The sequence below is a fragment of the Sparus aurata genome, chromosome 14 (genome assembly GCF_900880675.1).
Source record: "Sparus aurata chromosome 14, fSpaAur1.1, whole genome shotgun sequence".
NCBI classification, from domain to species: Eukaryota; Metazoa; Chordata; class Actinopteri; order Spariformes; family Sparidae; genus Sparus; species Sparus aurata.
The window spans coordinates 14,097,706-14,121,473 of NC_044200.1; the positions used below are offsets into that span (position 1 = coordinate 14,097,706).

The 23,768-nt window shown below is 39.8% G+C and overlaps 1 protein-coding gene across 1 annotated transcript in view; it reads right to left on the minus strand.

Annotated features, from left to right (window-relative positions):
* The window catches only part of adipor2 (adiponectin receptor 2), a 31,025-nt gene extending 9,677 nt beyond the window's left edge, over positions 1 to 21,348 (minus strand). Inside the window, exons 1-3 of the mRNA XM_030440244.1 lie at positions 21,206 to 21,348; positions 5,852 to 5,923; positions 5,265 to 5,540 (exon numbers count right to left, since the gene is read on the minus strand). Coding sequence (XP_030296104.1) covers positions 5,265 to 5,351 — 87 coding nt within the window. The 5' untranslated portion in view covers positions 5,352 to 5,540; positions 5,852 to 5,923; positions 21,206 to 21,348. The remainder of the gene's footprint in view (positions 1 to 5,264; positions 5,541 to 5,851; positions 5,924 to 21,205) is intronic.
* Positions 21,349 to 23,768: the final 2,420 nt, after the last annotated feature.

Below are 23,768 nucleotides of genomic sequence, written 5' to 3' on the forward strand. Positions count from 1 at the left end.
GCTCTGAGTGCTCATCATGTGATTGTTTTTTTTTTGTTGCTGTTTTTTTACCCTGTTAAAAGGGTTTTTTTCCCCAATCAACGTGAAGTTTTTCCTCACTCGAATTGAGGGTCTAAGGACAGAGGATGTTGTTCACTGTACAGATTGTAAAGCCCATTGAGGCAATGTGATTGTGATTTTGGGCTATATAAATAAATACAATTGAATCATGTATGGCTAAATACAGTCTGGAGGTTAGCACAGCTCAGACTGGCCTCATAGCCACAGTCACATGTGTTGAGTAATCATGATCTCAGTTGTTGTCATACTTCAGCAGAGCGCTCTTTCCATTTTTTTCCAGGAACAGATTTTCCTGGGAGTCGCCTGAAGGAACTCCGGAAATGTATTCAAAAGGATTTGTTGACACGTTAAAGCCGACAACGGCCACCAAGATATCTCAAAGTAAATATTTGGTCTTTGGGTGGAGTCTGCTGTAGGTTTCTAAACTCCGTCTGCAGTTGTGATGTTAATACCCACACTCCATATTAAAATATAGAAGTGACTGCTGCTAAATAAGGAGGAGAAACATGCAGAGAAATTATACATAAAGGTCTGCACCTAATTATTCTTTTTTCAATTAATCAATCAATTGTATAGTCAGAAATTAAAAACAGTTGATCACCATTCCCCAAAAGTGCAATCGAATTTACGTCTCTTCTCCAACCAACAATCCAAAACTTTAAACATTTCAGTTAAGTACCAAAGAGAAAACCACGGTAAAGATTTTGCATTGTATTAAACAACAACAGCAGGTCAGCTATAGCTGGAAAACCAAACAATGTGCAAATTACCCAGGAAAGAAACTTACAGTGTGCTTGCACTGTAAGTTGTTAAAGAATAACAACAGCATGGAAACTTCCAACACTTCTCACACACCCTCGACCTAAGCTGCCAGTCTTGGATGATAGAGACACACGAGAACAAGAGAAGAATGAGGAAAAATCCCTCAAGACACCGAAGAATAAACAAGGCAGTTTTTCTTAAAAGCCCCTCAAGACCAATCTCTCCCCCGTCTCACACACTGACACACAAAAAAACATAGATTCAGCTCCCCTCAGACTCATTAACCATTCTGTATGTAGACGTGGCTAATGGCTTTCACCAGGCTAATGACTATTCACATACCGACCTGAAACCCTGTGCGTGTGTGTGTGTGCGCAAAGAAGAATCCTCAGCTCTCATTAGTTATCTTTAGTCAGTGAATGGATGATAAGTTTGTGTAGGAAGCGAAGAAAGAGGGGAGACATTCGAGGAGAAGTCTCCAGCGAACATGGAACTTCAGCCTCAATATGAACAAGGTCACATGCTGGCAGTTTGTTGGAGGGCGGGATCCAGGAAGCGGCTGCCAGCCAACAAGAACACAGCTGAAAATCTGCTGACCAATGACGGTCGGACAACTTATAACGGACCAAAGAGGGAAGAGCTCACCCTTGTACACTGTAACCCCTGCACAGCACGGATGGAGAAAGATTCGACATGTGACTCACACATGCACAGTGCTCTCTCGGGACCAAAACAATTTGGAAAACACGCCAAGACCCCAACAAAAAAAACAGACAGTGTGTTCCAAACACGCGACACAACATGCCGGACACTGGAAAACAGACACTCTGCTCAGGCTGCCATGAGACGAAGTGTTCTCTCTGTTCTTGGCTGTAGCCACCAGGAGGGCATGTAAAATCTGCATTAGCGTGGCAACAAAGAAACACAGATTTTTATCACACTGCACACAGTCGGAGGGCTTCAATCAAGGTTCTTCATTGGTTGAAGCCGCCTCAGAGTCGCTTTTTGTCTTGCATCAACGGCTGTGAGAATGGATGTCAAACTGTGGCCAGGTGTCACCTGCAGTGCTAGGAGATTTTAAAAGCCTAAAGGGGCATGTTGATCTTGGCAGCTATCTGAGGGATTTATAATTCTGCTCGCATTTGTAGGATGTTACCTCGAATCGACAACTATCAACTATCCCTCATAGATTTCCTTTCCTTTCCCTCTTCTCAAGAGTAAGGTGACAAGATTAATACCGCTTACCTGTCTGTAAATATCAGGCAACAGCCAGCAACCTTTTAGCTTAGCTTAGCTTGGCATATAAAGTCTACACAGGGGGAAATGGGTAGCTTGGCTCTGATTAATGGTAGACAGTCCACCTACCAGCACATCTACAGCTAACAAATTAACATGTTATATCTTGTTTTTTAAATCCGGACAAAAAGTTGTGTTGGACTACATCTTGGCCAGTCTGAATAGTTGCCAGGCAACCTATGGAGACTTCAGGACATGACAAATCCCGGCCAAGACACCAGCAAGTCTCAGCATACAACCCACCCAAAAAACAAAAGGTTGGTTTTAAAATTCAGCATTTGTGCACCTTAATGAAAAAGTTAGGCACACCACCGCAACCAGTGTGAAAAATTTGTTTGGAGGACTTTCACACTATAAACCTTTTTGCAGTTTATTCCTCAAACACAATGACATTATTTGTCTTCTTCCATTAGTCCGTTATTAGAAACATAATAAACTGCATACTCCTATAATGTCAGAGGGATAAATGCATGTTCGCTAGCAGGAATGCTGTCAAAACCAGAGGACTGTGATGGTAGATGACAGGTATAATAAGAGGAAGTAAAACTGGATATCAGATCCACCTGAAGCTAGACGTCAATGCAAAATTCGGGAACAAACAGAGGATGTGCAGAGGCCCAAAATCTCAAAGCATTGTTCAGAGTTTATTGGTATTTCCCTTGTTATGTTGTTCGGTGGTTATAATAAAATTCCACAGCTGGCGTTTTTGGCTAACATTCTCCCCTTCTTATTCATCTCAGTTTGTTTCAGATTAAGGTGCATGTTTACAGCAAAGTATCTTTTGTCTGATTACTGAGTAAAGAACACAGGAGTATATTCATTCTCTGGTTAAACTCCCTGAAAAGACAGGATAACATTATTCTCTGTGGGATCTTTTCTCCCCTCTCCTGAAAGTCTCATTTTCATTAGTTGCATTAGCACAAACTTTCAATTGAAACTGACTTAGCTTCAGCTAATGCTGTCCTCAATTCCTCTAAGACTTAATCACCCAAATTGAATTAAACAATCTGTATAAGACACTGAATTGGACTAGAAGTCTGGCACTTGGATGGATTACCAATGCAAAAGCATAGCGTTCATTAAAGAGGTTTCATTATGTTTCATACCAATTTTAACTGTGATGGTCTGTTTAAGAAAATGTTCTTATGTAAGGATTCTTAAAATAATACTTTATACGGTCCATATCTTATTAAATTAACTTTTAGATTCTAACTAACTAATAATAATAATGTTTTAATAAAGGATTTTGTGAAACTGTGATATTTTCAAAGATGGTTATCGCTCCAAGAAAATCTACTGTCATACCCTTTCTCTGTAAAGGTCTCTAACTAAGGGTGACTCTGTGAACTGCAACTTTAATCTGATTTCACATAAAGAAAAGAAGGGCAAAAAATATCTTCTGCAAGTGTGGGGTTTGATCAGAAAGACATGGAAAGATCTCATAGAGTTCCAAAAGGTCTAAAAAGAAAGAAACTTGAAAAGAATGAGTAGTTGTGTTTTTAAAAAAATAAAAGAGGAAAAAAAGGAACGATCCCCGTCGTTTTTCACGTAAAATTCAAACAGAAAACCAAAAGATCAAACTGCCAGAGAGTCTCAGAGGCACCCTGTTTATTCTGATTGCAGACAGGATGTGTGACACAAACCCCAAAGCTTCACCGCACACATATTTCTAGACTCACACCAGGACCTACCATTAATGCGGAAAAATTCAGCAGCCCAAAGGGCGGCCTGTGGGGTGTTGAAGACAGCCTGGCACTGCTGCTCAGGGCCAGGGGGCCCCCCGCGTCCTCTCAGGTATCAGTGTTGTGTTTCAGCAGGTAAAAAGGGCGCACACACAAGCAGATACAATACACACACGCCAACACTATTGTGTTTCAGCTCAACGGCTCTATGCCAATTGCCTTTCACACTGAACAACAGCCTGGCAGCTTTGTCTGCACACACACGCAAACGCACACACACACACACACACACCCAGACAGTCTAAACAGGAAGTGCTGCCTTTGAGAGTGTCTGGCACATTTGTTTGATCAGTTCGATTGGCTGCCTTCATGGGATCCTAATCACATAGATTTTTTTTGGTAAACATGTTTGCTTTCTTCCAGGAAGACGTCTGTGTGTATAGACACAACACACCTATTTTTAGGAGCCGCGAATTCACACAAGTTCACAAGTTCAATATCCACATCACTTTGGAGTGGAACTTAAACTGAACATCAGGCGAGGCTGAGCCAGCCGTACCATAATGCACTGCTAATTACTACAGCACAGAGTGACTCATTGCAGAGCTCGAGAAGCCTTGAAGGTGGTGAGGCTGTCGATAATAAGCGGAGGTTGAAAAGCTTTGGAAACAGGCTCATGATCAAACCATGCAAAATCAAATTCCAAGAACCTGCTGCTAGCAAAACCTGAGCAACTGATTACATATTCTCCTTTCTGCCCCTGAGCAAGGCACTAAACATGCGACTACACTGGTTATGATGCATCTAGAGTGTAATGTGTCACTGTTTTTACTTATTATTTATTTATGTTTCTGTGCTTTATCCTCAAGGCGTTAAGGATAACTCACCCATCAAGGACAGAAAAACTAAGCGCCACCATGAAGTGCTTTTAAAAAGGCACACAACAAGCAAACTCTCACATGTTGTCCCAGTAAACCAACTTTGAATCTAAATCTGTTGAGATCAAGTTATCTATCTCCCTTAATGTTTAATTAACTTTGGTACTTAATCTACTTTCTGATCTGTAATGCTAAAAAGCTGTATACACACAAGCAAAAGCAACAGACTCTGGACGTGTGATTAAACTGTGATGCTAATTACTGCTTCTAATGATCTACATCTACACAGCCTTGCGCTTTCCTGAATTACTGAAAAAGCTAAATCAATTCCCTTTCACATCATGCACTGATCCAGATTTTGATTTTATGAAGTATATAGTTTATGTTTATTCCTGGGTTATTACACAGAAAGCTGGTCAGAAACAGTTACAGACTATTATGCTTCCCCACTAACACCACCTTTTTAATTATTAATGTGAGGGTGTGGGTGCTTTGGTGGGATAGTTTTACTGTGTGACCAGTCGAGCCACATGGCGCCACATGGCTCTGAACCAACCAGATGTCAGCATGCGTGTTGGGTACTCACCCCATTGTGTGAGGGGCACTCTGAGGTGCTGAGGTGACTGGTTGAGGGACCTGAGGTGAGCGTGTCTACTTTCTCCCGGGGACTCATGGGATCTGTAGGCTGACTAGATGTTGTGTGTTCGACGAGGTTTGAAGTTCTGTGTCGCAGCACGAAGGCCGGGCCCTCGGCCCCACTCTTCTCTCCTCCGTCCAGCTTGACACGCTGGACCGGCCCCCACAGACAGAAAACTTGATGGATGGGGTTGGTTGAATCCAGATGAGACCAAACCTGGTCAGACTGAACAGAGAAAGGTGGATGTTAGACGGTTAGAAATGTTTGGACTCGTTTGTTTGTTGATACATTTTGTATTTCTTATGTTTTGTTTGTATTTTCTGATTCAATAAAGGTTTTTTTTTTTAAAAAAGAGCAAACATGACTAGAATAGGGCTGAGACTTGATTGAATGAAAAGAAGATTTTATTATCAGTTAATCTGATTATTATTTTCACCATTAATCATTTAGTCTATAAAATGTCCGGTAAACCTTCAAATTGATTATTTTGTCCAACCAACAGTCTCAAACACACCGCCGACTGATATATGACCGACCTGGACTCTACTGAGGAGGCTGGAGTCTTTGCACTGGGCTAGTCTCTTCACTCAGGAACTTATAGGGCAAAGCTGGAGAAGGACAGAAGTAGAAAAAAACAAAAAAAGGGAAAAAAGTTAGTCTCCATGATTTTGTTTATCCTCAAATGTAAAATTACAGTAATACAATCCAAACAGAGCAAAACTGAAACAAAACAGAAGAATGAAGCAGGACGTTATAACTTTTATAAGACAATATTCTTACAACACTCAAGTAATGAGATAATCCTGTGGGGCAATTTCACAAACAGTAAAAAAATACAATCCTGTGAAAACACAACTGCTTTAGCGATTAAGCGTAATATATACAGTACATCATAGCCAAAGCAATGGGAAGTCTTCTATTTGTGCCTGACTGCCCAGACTTAATGTATGATAGTAGAGGCATTATCTTGTATTTAAAGGTCGTAAGATCAATCCCCATACAAGACAATCAGTCCTTCAGATATAGCTGTCGCTACTGCAATCCATTCATACAAAGCTGTTCTGAATCATGGCTCTATCTCTATTGCTGTTCAAAAAGTTCTCTGTGGTATCAAGGTCTCTACTACTGTCTCTAATAACACCGGCAGCCAATTAGGAGCTGCCGACTTGCTGTCATGGTAAGTTGCTTAGCGACAAGCAAAGTGTCAAGGACAGGAACAAGAGATGCACGCACAGGAAGTAAATGTGCTCCCTGTTGAATGCCCTTTTTTCCATCTTACCACTTCACTGTTTCTATGCGCAGTTTACAGGAAACCATAACACCATACCACTTCATTAAAAATGTGCCAGAAAGTGTTAAAATGCAGAGCAAGGTGGGAAAGTTCCACATGACTGGGAGGTCGTACTAAATTAAAGTCTCACATTAGTTACATTTACATTTAGTTCTGGTTGCATTCAAAAAAAAAAAGTCTTTCCAGGACCGCAACCTAAACTTGGATCAAGCATGGTTACTGAATGCGTCCTTGGTTTACTTTTCTAACCTTGGCAGACATTCGGCCTTCGTGAGGACAAACAAGCTCATGTGTACCTGACCCCGACCCCATTCATATCGGCATGTTTTTACAGCGGCTTGTTTCCAAACACTCACGCGACCACAGTGCTAATTTTGCGCAAACGATGACATCTGCAGCTGCACATTCATATCAGCATATCTTTCGATGCTGAGATGAGTTTTCTGTGTGTCTCAGCCTCTAGTAATACACACACACACACACACACACACACACACACACACACACACACACACACACACACACACACACACACACACACACACACACACACACACACACACACACACACACACACACACACACACACACACACAAAGAGAGAGCTCTCCTGAGGGGCTGAGTCTGTGTGAACATGCCCTCGAGCACTGGACCACTTCATTTAAACCATTCCCCTGTGCTACAACAAACATACATTAGTGGATTACACACTCAAGGGGAAACACAACACAAAGGCATGTGCATACACACTTGCGCATGCACTTATTGTGAACATACACACAAACTGCTAAAGACATTTGTAACAGGCTGATGTAAGCACATAATGAGCAAAAGTGCTGCAATGGATCTAAAATACAAGACAATGTAACACCTTCAATACTCATACATGTAAACCAAGTTTCATTAAACGAAAACAAATGTTTTTAACATAGGATGGGAGGTCAGTGGTGGTCACAAGTGATCGCTTACCCACCTACCCTACTGTAACATCAGTGGGATCAAACTAAATGCAGTTCAGAGAGTTCACAGCGATGGAAAGTTAGCCTCTTCACATTACTGCTGCTCAGCACCTGACTGCATCTGGGCATGACAGGCTTTCATATTTGGACAAGACATTTACTTTGCAAGACAACCTAGCCTATGTACATAAAAACCCATGAATCTGTATAATGACAATATAAAAGAGCCAAACCAATATAACCCCCACTACAGGTACTTACAACTATTCTATAACAATAAATCAATAATTTTAAATGGCCCTACAACCCAAAGTACAACCTAAAAGTATGAATAACTAGATGCTAATGGGAAACATTGTTCTAGGATTTGGCAGTATGGCCTTAAAATAATACTACGATATTTTTAGGCTTCATCACATACACAATATGTATCTTGATATTTTGAAAGCTGCTCCAAACCACTTTATAAACAAAAATCACTGTATATTTTCACAAATACAAATACCTTGATATTAATATTGCAACAATATTGTTTTGGATTTCTTTCTCAAAATATTAATACATTCTTGAGCGGATATAATGACTAAGTGGGTAAAGTCAAGTAGAACAGTCTGCTTAGTTTAGAAAATGACGCCACGTTCCTGTTATGCTGTTGTTACTAACAGAAGAAGACAACACATATAAAGTATAAAGATAAAAACTGTCTACGACAATTGTCTCCTTATAGATGGTATTTTAAATTATAAATGGTACATAATATAAACACTATATTGCGATATTGAGGACATTCACTTGCTTTAGTCACACTTGTGTACTTCACTGAGTTGTTTACTGACATAGAATAGAGGGTTATGTTATTGTTCATAGCAAAGGCCTTACACGTATTACAACAATGGGAGCAGCTTTCTGGAGAATAGGTTGTGTCTAAGTGAGTGCATACATGTGGTTTTTCCAGTAAATGACGATTATTAGAGCGAAGAACCATCAAACCACAACTGGTGGTTTCCTCACACTGAGGAAGAGGACGATAAAGAAACCAAGAGAGTAGAAAGAAAAGACCACACAAAAGAACATTATAGAGAATCATTAGAGGAGCTATAGGACAAATACAGAGGGTCTCATAACCCAATGACATCGACCAACCGACAGTACAGCTATTCTAAGCTGCCAAGATGACAAAGAATAGCGTTTGAGCTGAAATGACTGGCCTGTGGGCAGGTCCCCTAATCGAAATCAAACACTTCTGGCGCTCAGAGATCGACCAATCAATCCCTCCGCTTTGCCTCCCTCCTCTTTCTCCCCGATCGACTATTTCTGAAAATTACGTTGATGGTCTTTTTGAGTAACTGCTCCCTCATTTTCTGTCATGATGGAAAGTGAGATTTCATGCTGGGTCCTTATTAGCCATGAAAATAAGAGGAATAAACTACTTTTGAAGAGTTTCTTTTTTTTTTTTGCAGCTGTAGTCGATTCCCAAGATAACAGTCTTGTGGCCTGATTGCCACACAAGAACAAACAGCTCTCCTGACGATTGAAACAGCAGAGACATTTTGTTCTGTTTGGGTCTGATAAGAGTTTGGAAGTGGAGGAAGGGGAAAAAAACATTTAGAGACTTGTGTGGATGACCACTTACATTCAAAACCTGTACACCCACATGAGAGAGGGTATGGTCAGCTTCCTATAGCTTTCTAACTTATCATTTGTGTGCATTTGATTTTTTACACACTCATTGGCACTGCCTCCAAGAGCCAAATGGACGACCACAGTAGCAGAACAGAACAGACTAACCCCATATTGAGATAAAACACTTGCTTCTGTATGATGGAACAGAGAAGAAAAAACTGATTCAAACACCCAAACCAAATGGGGCTTCTCGGCTCCAAATGTAGAAGTTTCAGTTCCGAGAGAACAGCTGACACATTATGTCTGTCGACAACAGGATGTAAGATAACTCATCAAGATGTTTTGAGCCGGGTAACTGTATGATCCCGATTTTCTTGGCCAAGGAATGTCGTAAACGCCCTTACTTTCCCCCCCATTAAAGTCCCTGAACCAGGTTCAATTATTTCCTAAAATCAAGCTCCATTAAACAAAACAATAACATGGACAAGTTTACCATCTGTTCGTTTTTTCCTGCAACTCAGAAAAAACATCAAGTGACACTCTAACCCCAGGAGGAGACAGATGGACACAGAGGATAAAACAGTACAGAAGCCTGAAGGAACCAGACTCTGGGTCTAGGAGGGAATTGACCAATACTCACTCCTCACCCACAAAACCTCTGTGCACAGTGCCCTTTACCAACACTTCCCTTTCTTAGCTAATGAAACTGCTCAGTGGACACATCTTTTGAAATGGTCAGCAACCTAGAAATAGTCTTTTTGTATGGACTTCCTCTTTTAATTGTTATTTTTTAATCTTCTGACATTATGAAGCAGCCCAGGGCTGAGACTTAAACAGCGATGCCATCGATAATGTTATTGTCTTTTAACCGTGGATGCTATTGTGCTTTTATATTTGATGCTATTGATTTGACCCAGAGGTCAATACAAGCTATAGAGTGAGTGTGTATCCACTACAGCTTATAAAAATCAGTGTGTGTACATGTCTTGCAGGGTGTGATGGCATGTTGTGAGTTGGCAGTTCAGCTCTGATTTTGTACTTTGAGATGTGTTGTTAGTTTGTTGACATACAGCTTATCTTATTTGCAGTTCATGTCGATGCACGTCCTGTCTGACGTACTGAAACTATCCCACCTTCAAATAGCTTTAAGAAGCAGAAGATAGAGGGTTGCTTGAGTTACTACATCACAGTCTCGTGAAGGTTGCTGGTATCCAGAGAACCATTAATTGTCTTCTGAAGAGATCAAACCTGTGACTTTATCACAACAATCTCTCTCAACATTAAGGTGCTCTGTTGTCGAAGCCACTGACACATCTGAAGAGTCTTGTTGTTCCCTGTTATGTTTATATTAATGTTAATCATTGATCTGCACTGAAATTAAAAAACACATTTTTTCTCGTGTTTCTTAAATCAAAGACTAAACATTACTTTCTCCTCCAGAGTTGGATGAGAGGACTGAAACCACTTGTATATCTACTTATATATGAGGCAGCAGCCAGTTAGTTTAGCATGAACAGGTATCAGAATCAGAATCAGTATTCCTTTATTGTCCCACAAATGGGGAAATTTGTTTGCCACAGCAGCTATATGACAGTAGTATTTTAAAAAAACAATAACAATAGTAAAAAATAAACAATACAATTAAAAGGTAAGAAATAGAATAGAATAGAATAAACTCCTATATACATAATATTATACAAAATTAACATGTAATTATAAACAGTGTGGCAGTGAATTGTTATTTACAAATAATAATAAATATGGGCATTTATAAAAATTGAGGAGACAGTGCAAATTAAAATGAGAAATGAGTTGTGTATGCTACTGGGAGCTGTGCTGATTGTATTGTCTGAAGTAGAAGTGAACTGACGAGAGATTTTTTCAGGATCATTTTTAAAAAAAAAGGGAAGTAGTATTAATGTGGTCCAGTGCAGAGGTAGGTTTGATGTAGAAATTTGGTAAATTCCGTGAGTTAGGTTAATCTGTAGCTGTGTCCGAATTCAGGGGCTGCATCCTCGAAGGCCACAATGGCTGCGTCCTTCGAGGATGCAGCCCCTAAATTGGGACACAGCTTATTTTTGCGAGTGCAAATATAAAGTAAAATTTAGTATTAGGTTTAGATGGAGGTTTGAAGAAAACAGAAACATGGACTTTCACACATAAGTGCTTGACTAATTTTAACAATTAAAATTAAAACATGGACACTTTTTATCAAGGCCTTTCATCAAAGCCTGATATTTGCACAAACTGAATTCAAAAAAATTTGAAGACTTTTTAAGGACGACACCCAGACAAAGGTCAGGTTTGTATAACTTGAACAAATGAAATATAACGTGTTAATTGGTAAACCTTAGGGGCACATTGTGTTACCTTTGGATGGGGCCACAGCTAGCTGTTCTCCCCTGTTTCCAGCAATTTATGCTAAGATATGCTAACCAGCTTCTGGCTGTAGCTTTACATTTACAAGAAAAAACAAGACATCGATGTTCTCACCCATCTCTCAGCAGACCATCTTCACATCGGGTCTAGATTTCATCTCTTACTGCCCTTTATTAGCCTACATAGTAAATAGATCTGTAAGTAATGACCACATTTTTTTCTAGTACTCCTGTTCTGAGAGATTAATGGGAACAATAAACATGCTAAGGTTAGCATGCTAACACTCTACAGACAAGGTAATTTATCTATGTGCACTTTTACACACATGCATAAGCATGTGCATAGCATTCCCTCATGCTCATCGTCACCATTTTTCTCTCACTCTCACATTCACACACTCACAAGCAGAAGACAGCTGATATCACTCCAAAGTCATTGTAGAGCTGTGAAGACGTCGCTCAGAAAAATCAATCCTGGCAAGCGACAGACAAACCACACAGGAACTCGGGTGAAAAGAAAAACAAAAGACTGGGGGAAGGAAGACAATAACAATGACTGAAACCCGAAAAGAAATGTCAATGGGAATTGATTCGTTCTCTACTTTTCTCTCCTCAAGGGGAAAGAGTGACTGGTGAAACTGGACAGGAGCAGCAGCTGTAAAAGTGGAACTGAAATGAAAAAGAAGCAGAAGTACCTACTTCTGGTTCTTTTACTGTAGACTAGGGACCCACTTTAGGTTAAGGGGCCCATCTGTCATGGCTGTGACTGTACTAAAAAATCCTGTGTATATCACTTTGTGTATAAATTATGTGTTATAGAGGAGGGGGTCCTCGGTTGAATGTGAATGCTGCCTGAATATGAGGAATGAATGCGCTCGGTTTAGGGCGCCAAGGGAGAGAAAATGTGTTTTATGAGGAAGTTCACTGTACACAATGGCCGTCGGTGAACACATTACATCTGCTAACCTAAGGAGAACGAGAGGGGTACAAGATTCAAATGTTACAGAAGGACAGAAGATATGACTAAGTAAACCTGCTTAGCAGCATCGTCTGTTGGTGTGACGTGTGACTAAACCTGAGTGTATGGATGTTTGTTTAATGACACATGGAGTTGTGGGTGAAATTCTACTCTGGAGACCAGCAGGTTTCTTTACAAATGTAGGACAAAGGTTCAACAGTATAAGTATTGTGTAAGCTATTGATAAACTGAAAAACTTAAGGCCATTTTCACACAAATTCAAAATCTAACTTAGAGGAATGAAAATATGGAGACCAGAGGGAGGGAGATAACTTGACCTGTAGAGGAGGAGTAGTCACATATGGATTTAAAGGTCATCCACACCAAGAATAATAACTAGAACAATATGTATTAATGGTTGATTTATTAAATCACTCCAACTAAAGAGGATGGAGGAATCCAAACCCCAACTATACAATGATTGAACACTGACAGTCAGATCAAAATTCTTCTGAATTCACAGGGCATCTTGTTCTTATTAAACCGTTTTATACTGTAATACTGTGATGAAAATTACTATTATTCATCACATTCCCCTCGTTTTTTATTTTTACTTATTGTTTCTCTGCAAAAGTATAGCAGTAACAGGTCATCCATATCTATTTTCCAAAGCAGCCAACAAAACTGGAACAGAAAGCGAGTGCTTGGCGCCACCGCCTAAAGAACATTATCATTCATCAGTGTGGGTGCTCCTATTACTATCGTTAAAGTTATCATTATAACCTTTCAATGGAGGATCTTAATTAGGGCTGTAATCTCCTAATCGACTGGTCGATTTATTGGTTGATACGTTCTGGCTCGACCAAAATTCTGATTGGTCGATTTTTGGCGTGTTAATTACATGCTGCTATGGTAGTGCGTAAACAGCGGGTCCTCTCCATCATGACAAAAACAATTGTCTAAATATTCCTCAACAGGTCTTGTGCTGATATCACCCGTTGACATTAGTATATTTTCGGAAATCATGGGCTATGATATTGCGCAGATGCACGTGATGCAAAACGCTGTCAGAGCCAGACTCAAGTGTGTTTATTAATTAATTAATTTTCAATTGATTTCAAGCAGATAACAATGCTACAAAAGTGGACACCTTCATACTTTCATTTTGCTTTCTTATCATTTGGAGTCTTTTATGCAAGCTAGAGGTCAAGCTAGTTATACTTCGCAAAAATAATCTTGAAATAATTTGCAGATATTTTAGCTGATATTTGCCTCCCATGAGGTCTGCCGAGTGTTTCACTTAAATTTCTGTGTTGTTAGCTCTTCGATTCTAAGAAGACTCATGATTAAAGCTTTATTCAAGATAGGTGTGCTGGAAAGTTAAAACACACTGCTGCCTGCAACAGCGATCTCATTAGGGAGATTTAGCATTTCAAGTGTAACCTATTCCTCTTACATTTTCTATTTTAAGGCTATTTACTGCACATTATAATGAACATCCTGCTTGAGATTCAACTAAAACACAAGATTTTTACACACTGTACCGAGTGTTTATCCATGACTTCCTCAGCATTGTTACAGTATTCCTATTCTACTTCTAGTTCTTGTATAGTGAAAGTCAGTGGCCATCAGGCAGCATGCCTTTTTCAATGCAATGTGCGCTCACTGTTTGAGTCACTTCATCAAAAATGGCCCGTGGCCTGTCACCTGCTATTCATTACTCTCTCTCTGACAGACTCACACAAACAAACACACTGACTGTACCACATAGGGAAGCAGGGCATTTATTTCTGTCTATTTTCCTGTCAACACAAACAACATTAGTACTATATAAAAGGATTTATTTATTTTTCCAGAGCAATCATGGCAATGACATAAATAGGATGAACCATAACATCAATGATAACATTGAGTTAACAACAGACATCAACCAAATGCTCTTGAATATAAAACCCGAATACTTGTATAAAGGTGATGTTATGTACTTTTTTGGACATAACATCACCTTTCTTTTAGTTGTTATGGTGAACTTGTTAATAGTTTCTTATTTACACATCCAACCAACTCCCAAGGGAAATGTCTGCCTCTGTAACTGTTCACCAGCTAGTTTCTCACTTTACTGGGCTGCTCTTTGGTGAAAACAGCTCTGAGAATGGCATGCAATGAAAGCAGGGCGAGTGAACCAAAATGGCAAAAAGTTCCAGGCCATACACTTAAATAATGAGGTGAAACTTCTATCAAGCTCAGTAAAGTGCTGTATATTGAGGTGACAGTTCTCTGTACACTATGAAAGAGCCATTTCACACTCTCACATGATTCACTGATACATAAAACAGCAATTATAGCCACATAAAAGTAGGTCAGCGTTTCAGCAGGCACAATGTTGACCTCATGGGCTACATAAGATGCTGTGTGTGATTTGGTTTATCAAACTCAATGTTTGCCCGGTGTTACAATGAGGTGATGCCATCTAAAAACAGAACTCAACTTTGAGCATGACTTTCAGCTTTTCCATGACCTCACATCAGGTTTACCAGGTTAGGCAGGCACCAGCAACAGCCACCAAGAGACACTGTGTTTAAAACAGGTTACACAGGTCTGTCAGTTTGAAATCATTCAGAACACGGTTACACTGATCTGTATCTGTTGTTTACTCATGAAGGCTGTTTTTTCTAGCACTAGGTTTCACAACCTTATAAGCCTCTTTCACACATAATTACCAGTAAATTACTGGGGTTGCCCAAATTAAGGAACATTTCCAGCCTTTTCACACATACCATCACAATGCTGGAATAGATGAGGCAAGGGACAGTGTAGCAGATGGGGGTAATGCAGCACTAATGGAAACCAACTGGCACAAAACCCAACTGAAGAAGCTGGGTTCATGTACACGGTAAAAGACGTCTATTCCCATTTTCAGGAACATGCAGTGCAGGTAGCTGTTTTTATCCAAGGCTCTCGTAGTGTATAAAATATTCAACAAGTAACGCCTCAACAATCTATTAATTATCATCTATTAATTTAATTGCCATTCTGAAATGTAGTTTAAAACACCTGGGGACATCCACATGGTAATTCTTCACCATCTTCAGACACCTTGTAGACCAAACAACTAATGGCGAGGGCTATAGTCAGCTTAAGGACAGTAGCCAGGTTTACTTAGAATCTAACAGATTTATTTATATTCTAAAAGACCATAGACCACGGATATATCAGATAATGCTTAAACAGAAAGCATTCACAAATCTTAAGTAATTCTTCTTGTACGAGGACATTTAGATGAAATTTCCTTTCCAATTAGCTTTTCTTTTAGAATTAATTTCACTCTTACTTTAAAGCTAAGTTGTGATGACTTTAATAACCAACGCACAGGCAATGGCATGGACACTTCAACCTTCAACAGAATCTTTTTTGTCCTATCATCAGTCCAAAAGCCATAAAGACATTATATAATGACTTCCTGTGGCAACTGATTTTGCACATTGCCCTTTAAACATCGTGTTAAAGTCAACTTGCTCCTGACGTGTCAAGTCTGTGTCCTCTTCCACTATTTGCTAACATCAGTACAAGTCAAACAAAGATCTATACCTTGAAAGGTCAGGGTGAGTGTGAATGGTAGTTGGTAAAGACTCTTTTCTTGTTAAATTGCCTATACCTTGAGTACCTGATTTTGCTTACTCCGGTAGAAAGAAAATCAGTATTGACGTCAACAACTTACTTCAATTTTCCTTTTTTTCGTCCCAGTGGTTTTGTCTTGAAAAAGCAATTAAACCTGTACATCATCAGCCCCTTAACCAAAATCACTTCAAACCTTTTTATTGTGTGGAAACAGAAGAATTACAATTGTTGGTCTAATAATGTACTGAATGCAATATATGAAAAAGGAGACTTTCTGGCTGGTAAATTGTTACTATTTTGTAATGCATCATCAAATGTTCTTTCTAAAACACAGTTTTAGTGACTCTGAAGTCAAAGTACTCATTTGGTGGTGTGGTGTGCTTTATGCTGTGTGTGTTCCCGTGGCAGGAGGTTGATGAATAGGGCCTCCTTTGTGTTTAGGACAGCTTTACAATGATGTAAACCTGCTGTTGGAGACCACATGACTGCTTTTACTGTTCGCTGGCAGCATGCATTCGTACTTAGACCTGCACTTAAACATGACCACACATATACACACCCACCCCAACGTGATATTCCTGAAACACACCTCTGATTCTCCGTCCCCATGCAGCTACACCTAAAAGCTAGTCAGAGCAAGTAACTGAATAATAAAAGCAGATGTGCAGATTGATATGGGTGGGGTTTGCTTCAGAAGAAAATTAATGATAGAGACAGACTATTTGCAAGATAGTTTTGCATGTTTTCGACATCAAAAGTTGCCTTTTAACTCACATCGACCAACTGGCAGCAACAACAAAAAAAAAAGAAACAAACAAAGGAAACCTACTTCATCTCATAATTCACATAATTGAATTGTATAACTATCACACTTCATATCTAGGTTGTCTGTGTTAGTGCGGTGACCACTCAGTCCTGGTACAGCTATGAGTTACTGATGCTGCTGCCAGCAGTCTTATGATGGAGAGAAAAACAAAGAGGGCCAGTGTGACGTGAACCACACACCCTTGTTCCCTCATTCAAATATACACACAGGCGGCCACATTAACACCAAGTACACACACACACTGTGTTCATAAGAATTTCTTAACTCCATCAGAAGACAAGAGGAACAAACCATGACAGATGGGACATGCTCAACATATGTTAGCTGACATTCAGGTGTCCTTCTCCAGAGGAGATGGGCCGATTTGTTATTTGTTAATTCACAACTGCAACAATCTATCAAATAATTTGAAACAGCACTAGTCCCTCAGTCGAATGCTCTACCCGACTCCAACCATACATTCACACTAGAAATCAACCAATTAGCTGTTTTTTTTAAATCAGCCCCAATCAGACTTTTTTTCAAATTATAGTGTCCAGTGGTTGTACAGCCTCCATCGGTGTCAAGGTGAGTGAGTGTTCGGACGAGCCATACTCCATCTATTCTTATTATACTGAATTCAATAAATCCACTATCAATCCACCTATAAACCAAACATCAGTAGGCCATCTACAGGTTAAAACTTTTTGAAATACATTTTTAAGAGGTGGTTCATCCAACAAAAGGTATTATTTTAACATTTCAGTGAAATTCATTGAGAATTTAAAAGCAAAACCATGTCTACCCACAGTTAAATAAATGTTTACCGACAATGTTACAGACAATCACAACTGTCTCAGATACAATGCAACAGATCCATGAGCAGAAAAATCCACATAAAACATCGGTATGACAGGCTGGCACTGCTGCCAGCTACTTTGACCGAGTTATTAACTCTCAAATCTTCAGTTTGTGGGTGGTGAAGGCTGAAAAATCAATCTGATACAGTTGCTGAACTAACTTACTAACTTAACTACAGCAGAGAATCCCTGCAGATATGAAATATTCCTGGAAAATGTGTAAATGTCCCTGGACCTCCACTAAATAGTGCCAAGGCTAACATGTAAACAGGTTAGATCCTGCCAAAATTACCACCCTGAGATATTTAAAGACACTGCTCCTTGTCTGTAAACGGTACGGACTGAACCAACAACCATCTGAACACAGTAGACCACAACAAGGTCAGTGCACTTTTGGCTGTCCTGCTGGTGAATGCAGTGGAACTAAATGCAGTGGTTTTCAAGCACTGGGTGGTAATTCAAAGGCAGGTCACGGGCGGATAAAAATAGGTCCCCTTAATGTTCTGATGAAAAGCGAACCTGAAGCCTCTAACTATAAAGATATCAGTGCCGACTGACTCTGCAACATGACAACATTTTGGTCACCAACAATTTTTTAACTGTCAGATTATTGTCAATTTGCCAATATCTAAGATTTCTCTGAGATTTTCTTTCATCAAGCTGTTAAATTGGGTTGGTTCCACTGACTAAGAGACAGACACAGGTTATATCTAAGTCTTTTTGAGTGCCTTCACTCATGTGCTTTCCTACTGAGAATTCTTGTTGTTGGGATCTGGGTAAAGACATGTACTGTGGATGAACTTGATAATAGAAATAAATCCACATGTACACCCTCCAAAAAATTCCCCTGTGACGCATTTTACCTTCATCAAAAAATTGCACCTCTTGGGATTTGGATGATGCACTTGGCCATAGTGAATTCAATTATATTTTTCTTAACATCTATATATTTATAAACTAACAGACATGCATATATACTCTGACACACAGAAACAAAAATAATCTTTCTCTTAATGACGTTTACACTCAGTGTTTGGGGTGGAAGATGCCTCCTGTGTCTATGGATAAGCAATTAACTAGTGACGGCCTTATTTAATTGGATGTATTGCGAATGTTGTGATGTGTGTACATATTCACTTAGGCAACAACATAACAACATAATCCGTTTAAGAATAAGGCGTGTTTTGTACACCACATGCACACACACACACACACACACACACACGCACACACACACACACACAGGCCTGTTTTGTGCAAAGGAAAGAAAGCACAGACAGAGGCAAGAAAAGGAATATAAAAGAAAGAATGAGGCAGCTACTCTGTCTTATGATCAATCAATTTTTGCACTGACAGTCCTCTACTATTATTAGAAGCTATGTTTAGCTGGTCTCCTGCCTGGCACACTGTCAAAGACTGACTTCATTATACATTAAATTCTCTAGAGAGTTGAACTTCCAGTAAAATAAAATATGATGTATTGCTCAAAAGCTACCGTGGGAGACTTGGTGCACACATCAGCTCACGCGATGGAAGCTCTGAACTCATTCTTTGTTTAATTGCAATCAATAGCACCCAACAGGATATGACCACAAATTTCCTGGTTAGATGAGCCTCAGATAAATTAACTCTACATAGTACTGTGGGTATAGTTGCTATACATAAAAATGACAACCAGGTCTGCTTTGTTTCCCTGCGTGAGCTTTGACACAGACGGACATTGACACTGTAGATCAACAGCAGGGATGTGTAATTATATTTACAGGTCACAGTTTAAAGTTGCTTTCCAATGCGTGCTGTTAAGCAAACCTGCACTTTGAGATCATGACACTGTCAAGCCCCAAAGGGTCAAACTGCACAAGGAGGTGCGGATTAAAAATGCAAAATGGGTTTCAACACAAATACCAGCCAAGACTCTGCTCCATGAAATATCCATGGGCTAATCTCAAGCTAGAGAGACGGCTGGGAGTGTTTCTGTACATTTAAAGTTTGGGTTCAAAACAAATAGGCTATCAGCTACCCAGCCCATAAAATATTTATGAGATGACCTCATGCTTTGTGGCAAACCGAACAGTCAGAGGAACACCGAAATGGGATGGGCATGCATGCAAGTCCTGTATGTGCGTTGAGTACAACTTAAAATAAATGCTGACACACACACACAAAAAAAAGACTAATTAAACACAACATAATATCCAGTCTAGAAGATTTGGAATTTTGAGCTGGGCTAATAATATTTGATGACTACAAATGTCTACCAGCAGCCTTTTTTGCAGAAAGCATCTTTTTTAAAATACTAATGAAAACGTTAGCTTCTTCTCAGAGAAACTGCTGAAAAAACCTCATAAATAAATTACAGTGTAAAAGTGTGTAAACTGTGTGTTCAAGCCCCACGGACTAGAATGAGGCGGACGGGTTGGGTTCAGATCAGGTCTTCTGACTCTTTGAGGTTCAACGACATAAAATCAACTACTATCATATATGTTTTTTAAAATAACTACTGCATAGGGCTATGGCTATAATATACATAAAAAGCAGTGTTTTCTCATTCTGAAAAGTCATGAGAGAGCCAGATGCCAAAACAGATGTTAAGATACAAGATCAACCAAGCTGAGCCAAAAAAACAATAAAAACTAAAAAAAATCTGGACTGTTAAGTGTTTAAGAAAATTAGCCTTTACACCAGCTACTTGCATCTTGCTGTTAATAACATAACATATTTTAGTGCGCATAAATGGCAGCACATTGAGACAACTAAGCGATGATGTAAACTCAGACAGAGTAGAGAGGAGTCAACAAAACACTGGCGAGCAAGCAAGACAAAGAAACCCAAAACTCCAGCCAGACTCCCTTCTTGTTGACAGCCACGAAGGACCATTTTTATTTGCCTCACCTCAAACTGTTGCAAAAACACCCCACCTTACGTTTGACCCAGGAGGTGTTGTCAATGTTAAAACGAGAAGCAGACTGCAGCTCATCGACAGCCTACGATGATGGTTTGTTTACACCGAGCTAGCGAAGCTGGCTAGTCCGCTAACAACAGCTGCTAAAGCCAAAAGAAGCCAGATAACTCTTTAATGACGCTTGTGTTCGTCTTGACAGCTTAACGCGTCCACCTTTCTGCCTTTTAGCGTGCCAAATACTTCCTCCAGATGAGTGCAACGCCACGTAGAGAGACAACAGCGCTATGCTTTCCCGCTGGCTACTAGCAGATTATGCTTCTCTCTGTTGTTTTGACAGCCAGAATTAGCTGGATAGCAAAGCTGCTAGCTGGCAGGTTACATTCACAGAGGCGCTAACGTTACGCTAGGAAAGTCCTGGGTGGATTCAACAGTCCGAAACAAGGTAGAACAACCATAATAACAACAAATAGTGGTCGGTGTCAGTCGTGTTGCTCACCTGGTCCTGCTGTCTGTACAGGAATCCGTCCTCTAGGTAGTGTAAGACAGTTGACACAGAGTTGTAGTCGCGGCTGTGCTCCTGTCTACTCTGAACGGGGATTCTGACTGTCGCTAGACCAGACTGGACTCAGCGACGTCGGAGGGAGGCAATCACTGCGTGACGCCGCTCGCATGACGGCTGACAGCCAATCAGAGCACGGAACGGAGGAAAAAACACACTCTGACGATCAGGAACAGGAAGTCACTTTTCAAACTGATCAACGTTGTAGTTTTTGACTCCTTTGGCAGACAAGTGTTTGAAATTATTCGATATAGCAACATTTATTCGCTGAAACAATTACATATGATAGGTTATACCATATGGTGCCGCCCTGTCTTTAATATAAATGGTGTTTTAGTTGTGCAGCCAGCTCTTTCAGCCAGGAACTTGTTGAGCAAGCAGCTGCCATGTGGACATTGAGCAACTTTCAGCTATATTTGGGCAAGTAAATACCACCCAGGCTATATATTATCTCTTAAGCCACAAAACAAAGAAACATTATATCGCACAGCACGACAGACACGTGTTTATGCTGCAACTAAAGTCCATTTTCATGATCAATTAATCTATCTTAAGTATTTTTGTGACTAAAAAGGCAAATGACTTCTTTAGATTGCTTGTTTCATAAGATCGTTTAAAAGCCCAGAGATGGTCAGTTCTTGATTATAATACAAAGGAAAACAACAAATGTTTAAATAATTCAAATTGTTTTTAAAGGGTTTTTTGTATGTACACATGGCAGTCGTTCCAAAATAGTGTCCATGTCCAGGTGTGTCTTCAGATTTTGTTACAACCATTGATTATTATTATATCATTAAATTCATTTCCCCCTATGGAAGCAAATTCTATTCCCTAAAAAAATCCCTGGAAGTAATTTTGGATGCTTCTTTACACCGAAATGAATGCAGGTGTGCCTTGAGATTGGCCTTGGCTTTCCCTTTGGTTTTTTGGGGTTTTGGAAACCATTTAGTTACAGTGAAGGCTGAATGATTAATTCATTAGAAAATTGCTGATAGGCTTAGAATAAGTTATGCTCTAGCTGTAATAACACAATTGCTGGTAATTTGCATTAGTTATTCTAAGAAAGGTCATAAATCCTTAACAAGTGATGAGCCACTACAGTATAAATAAAACATGTGCAGATTTATCTGAGAGGGGAGGATGCAGTGAGTCAAAAATGACTTCATACTGAGAATCACACCACCACTGGATCACCTGCCCTCACTGCTACCTGAACCTGGGGAAGTCTCACCGGTCTGGTTGATCAGGTTCACGATCTTGCCTCTCAACAAATTCAACAGCACTTTCAACAGATATCTGACGGGTTTCAGGGGAAGAGATGGCCCATTTGGGAGAGGTGGCATTTAAAATGCTGCTGCCATTGGTGTGCTAAAGCAGATGTTTGTATCTGTATGACATTACGTCAGTACTTTGACCTGATAATTATTGTGTGCGAGCAACAAGTTTATCTTATCACCTCGTAACTGACTGATAAGAATCATTGACTGTAAAGTTTTATCATCTACACGCTAAAAGGGCAGCGTGTACTTTAGGTCAACTCTATGTGGCTTATAAAGAGTGTACGGAAACCAATTAAACAAATAAGAAAAATATAGTTATTATTACATTTGAAGTAGTTCTTAGGAAGCTGGTTGTGGCTACAAACTCAAACATCACATTTATGAAACAAAGAGGTTCACAATATTAATTGGTTTCCATACGGCATCTAAACATAACTCATAATACCTCCAAATGATTTTATATAATTTACTCAACACAGAGTTTTATTGACTGAGCCGGAGGTTTTTCAGCTAATCAGCTGAACCAGCTGGCTCGTCTCCGTCTCCGTCTGTCTTTCTGACCAAACTGAACCTCATGCTTCAAATCATTGATTTTTCTTTTACAGTAGAACAGCTGTGTTCTTTGCCAAGAGTACTCAGGCAAATGATGTGAAGCGATTTCAGTCTCGTCTAGTTTGGGTATTGTGGTATCGACATAATGTTTCTCTGTAGTCACAGGATGAAGCCCTTCAAAATAAGGCATGCATGGTTCCTTTAAAATGGCCTGTTTTCTCCGTTGCATGTCTTTGTCCTGGGAAGTGTATTTAATACTCAATGAGGAAGAGTTCTGGCCTAACACTATGTAATTCTTTATTATCTGAAACAGCATCTCTCAGCATCATGGTCATTTCCATTCGTCAGTTTGATTTCAAGTAACCAAATTGCATCATCTCAATCATTTACTGTTTTCCAGACAGCCTTATTCAGCAAACAAACTGATAGCTTCGAGAGATTAAGAGCAGTGAACCCACACTGGTGGCGACATGCTCGTCACATGGCAGCAGGGTATTGCATTATGTTTGCATAACCTCGATTTCTGATTGCACCATGTTCTCATTGCCGGTGCAGCATTTAAATAATCCTTTGTCGCTCCATCCTTGCAAGTGTATGTGAGGATATATGTGCCAGCCAGCCTCTCCTTGGGTAATGTGGCTGTTTAGATAACCTGTTGCTGCTGTTGC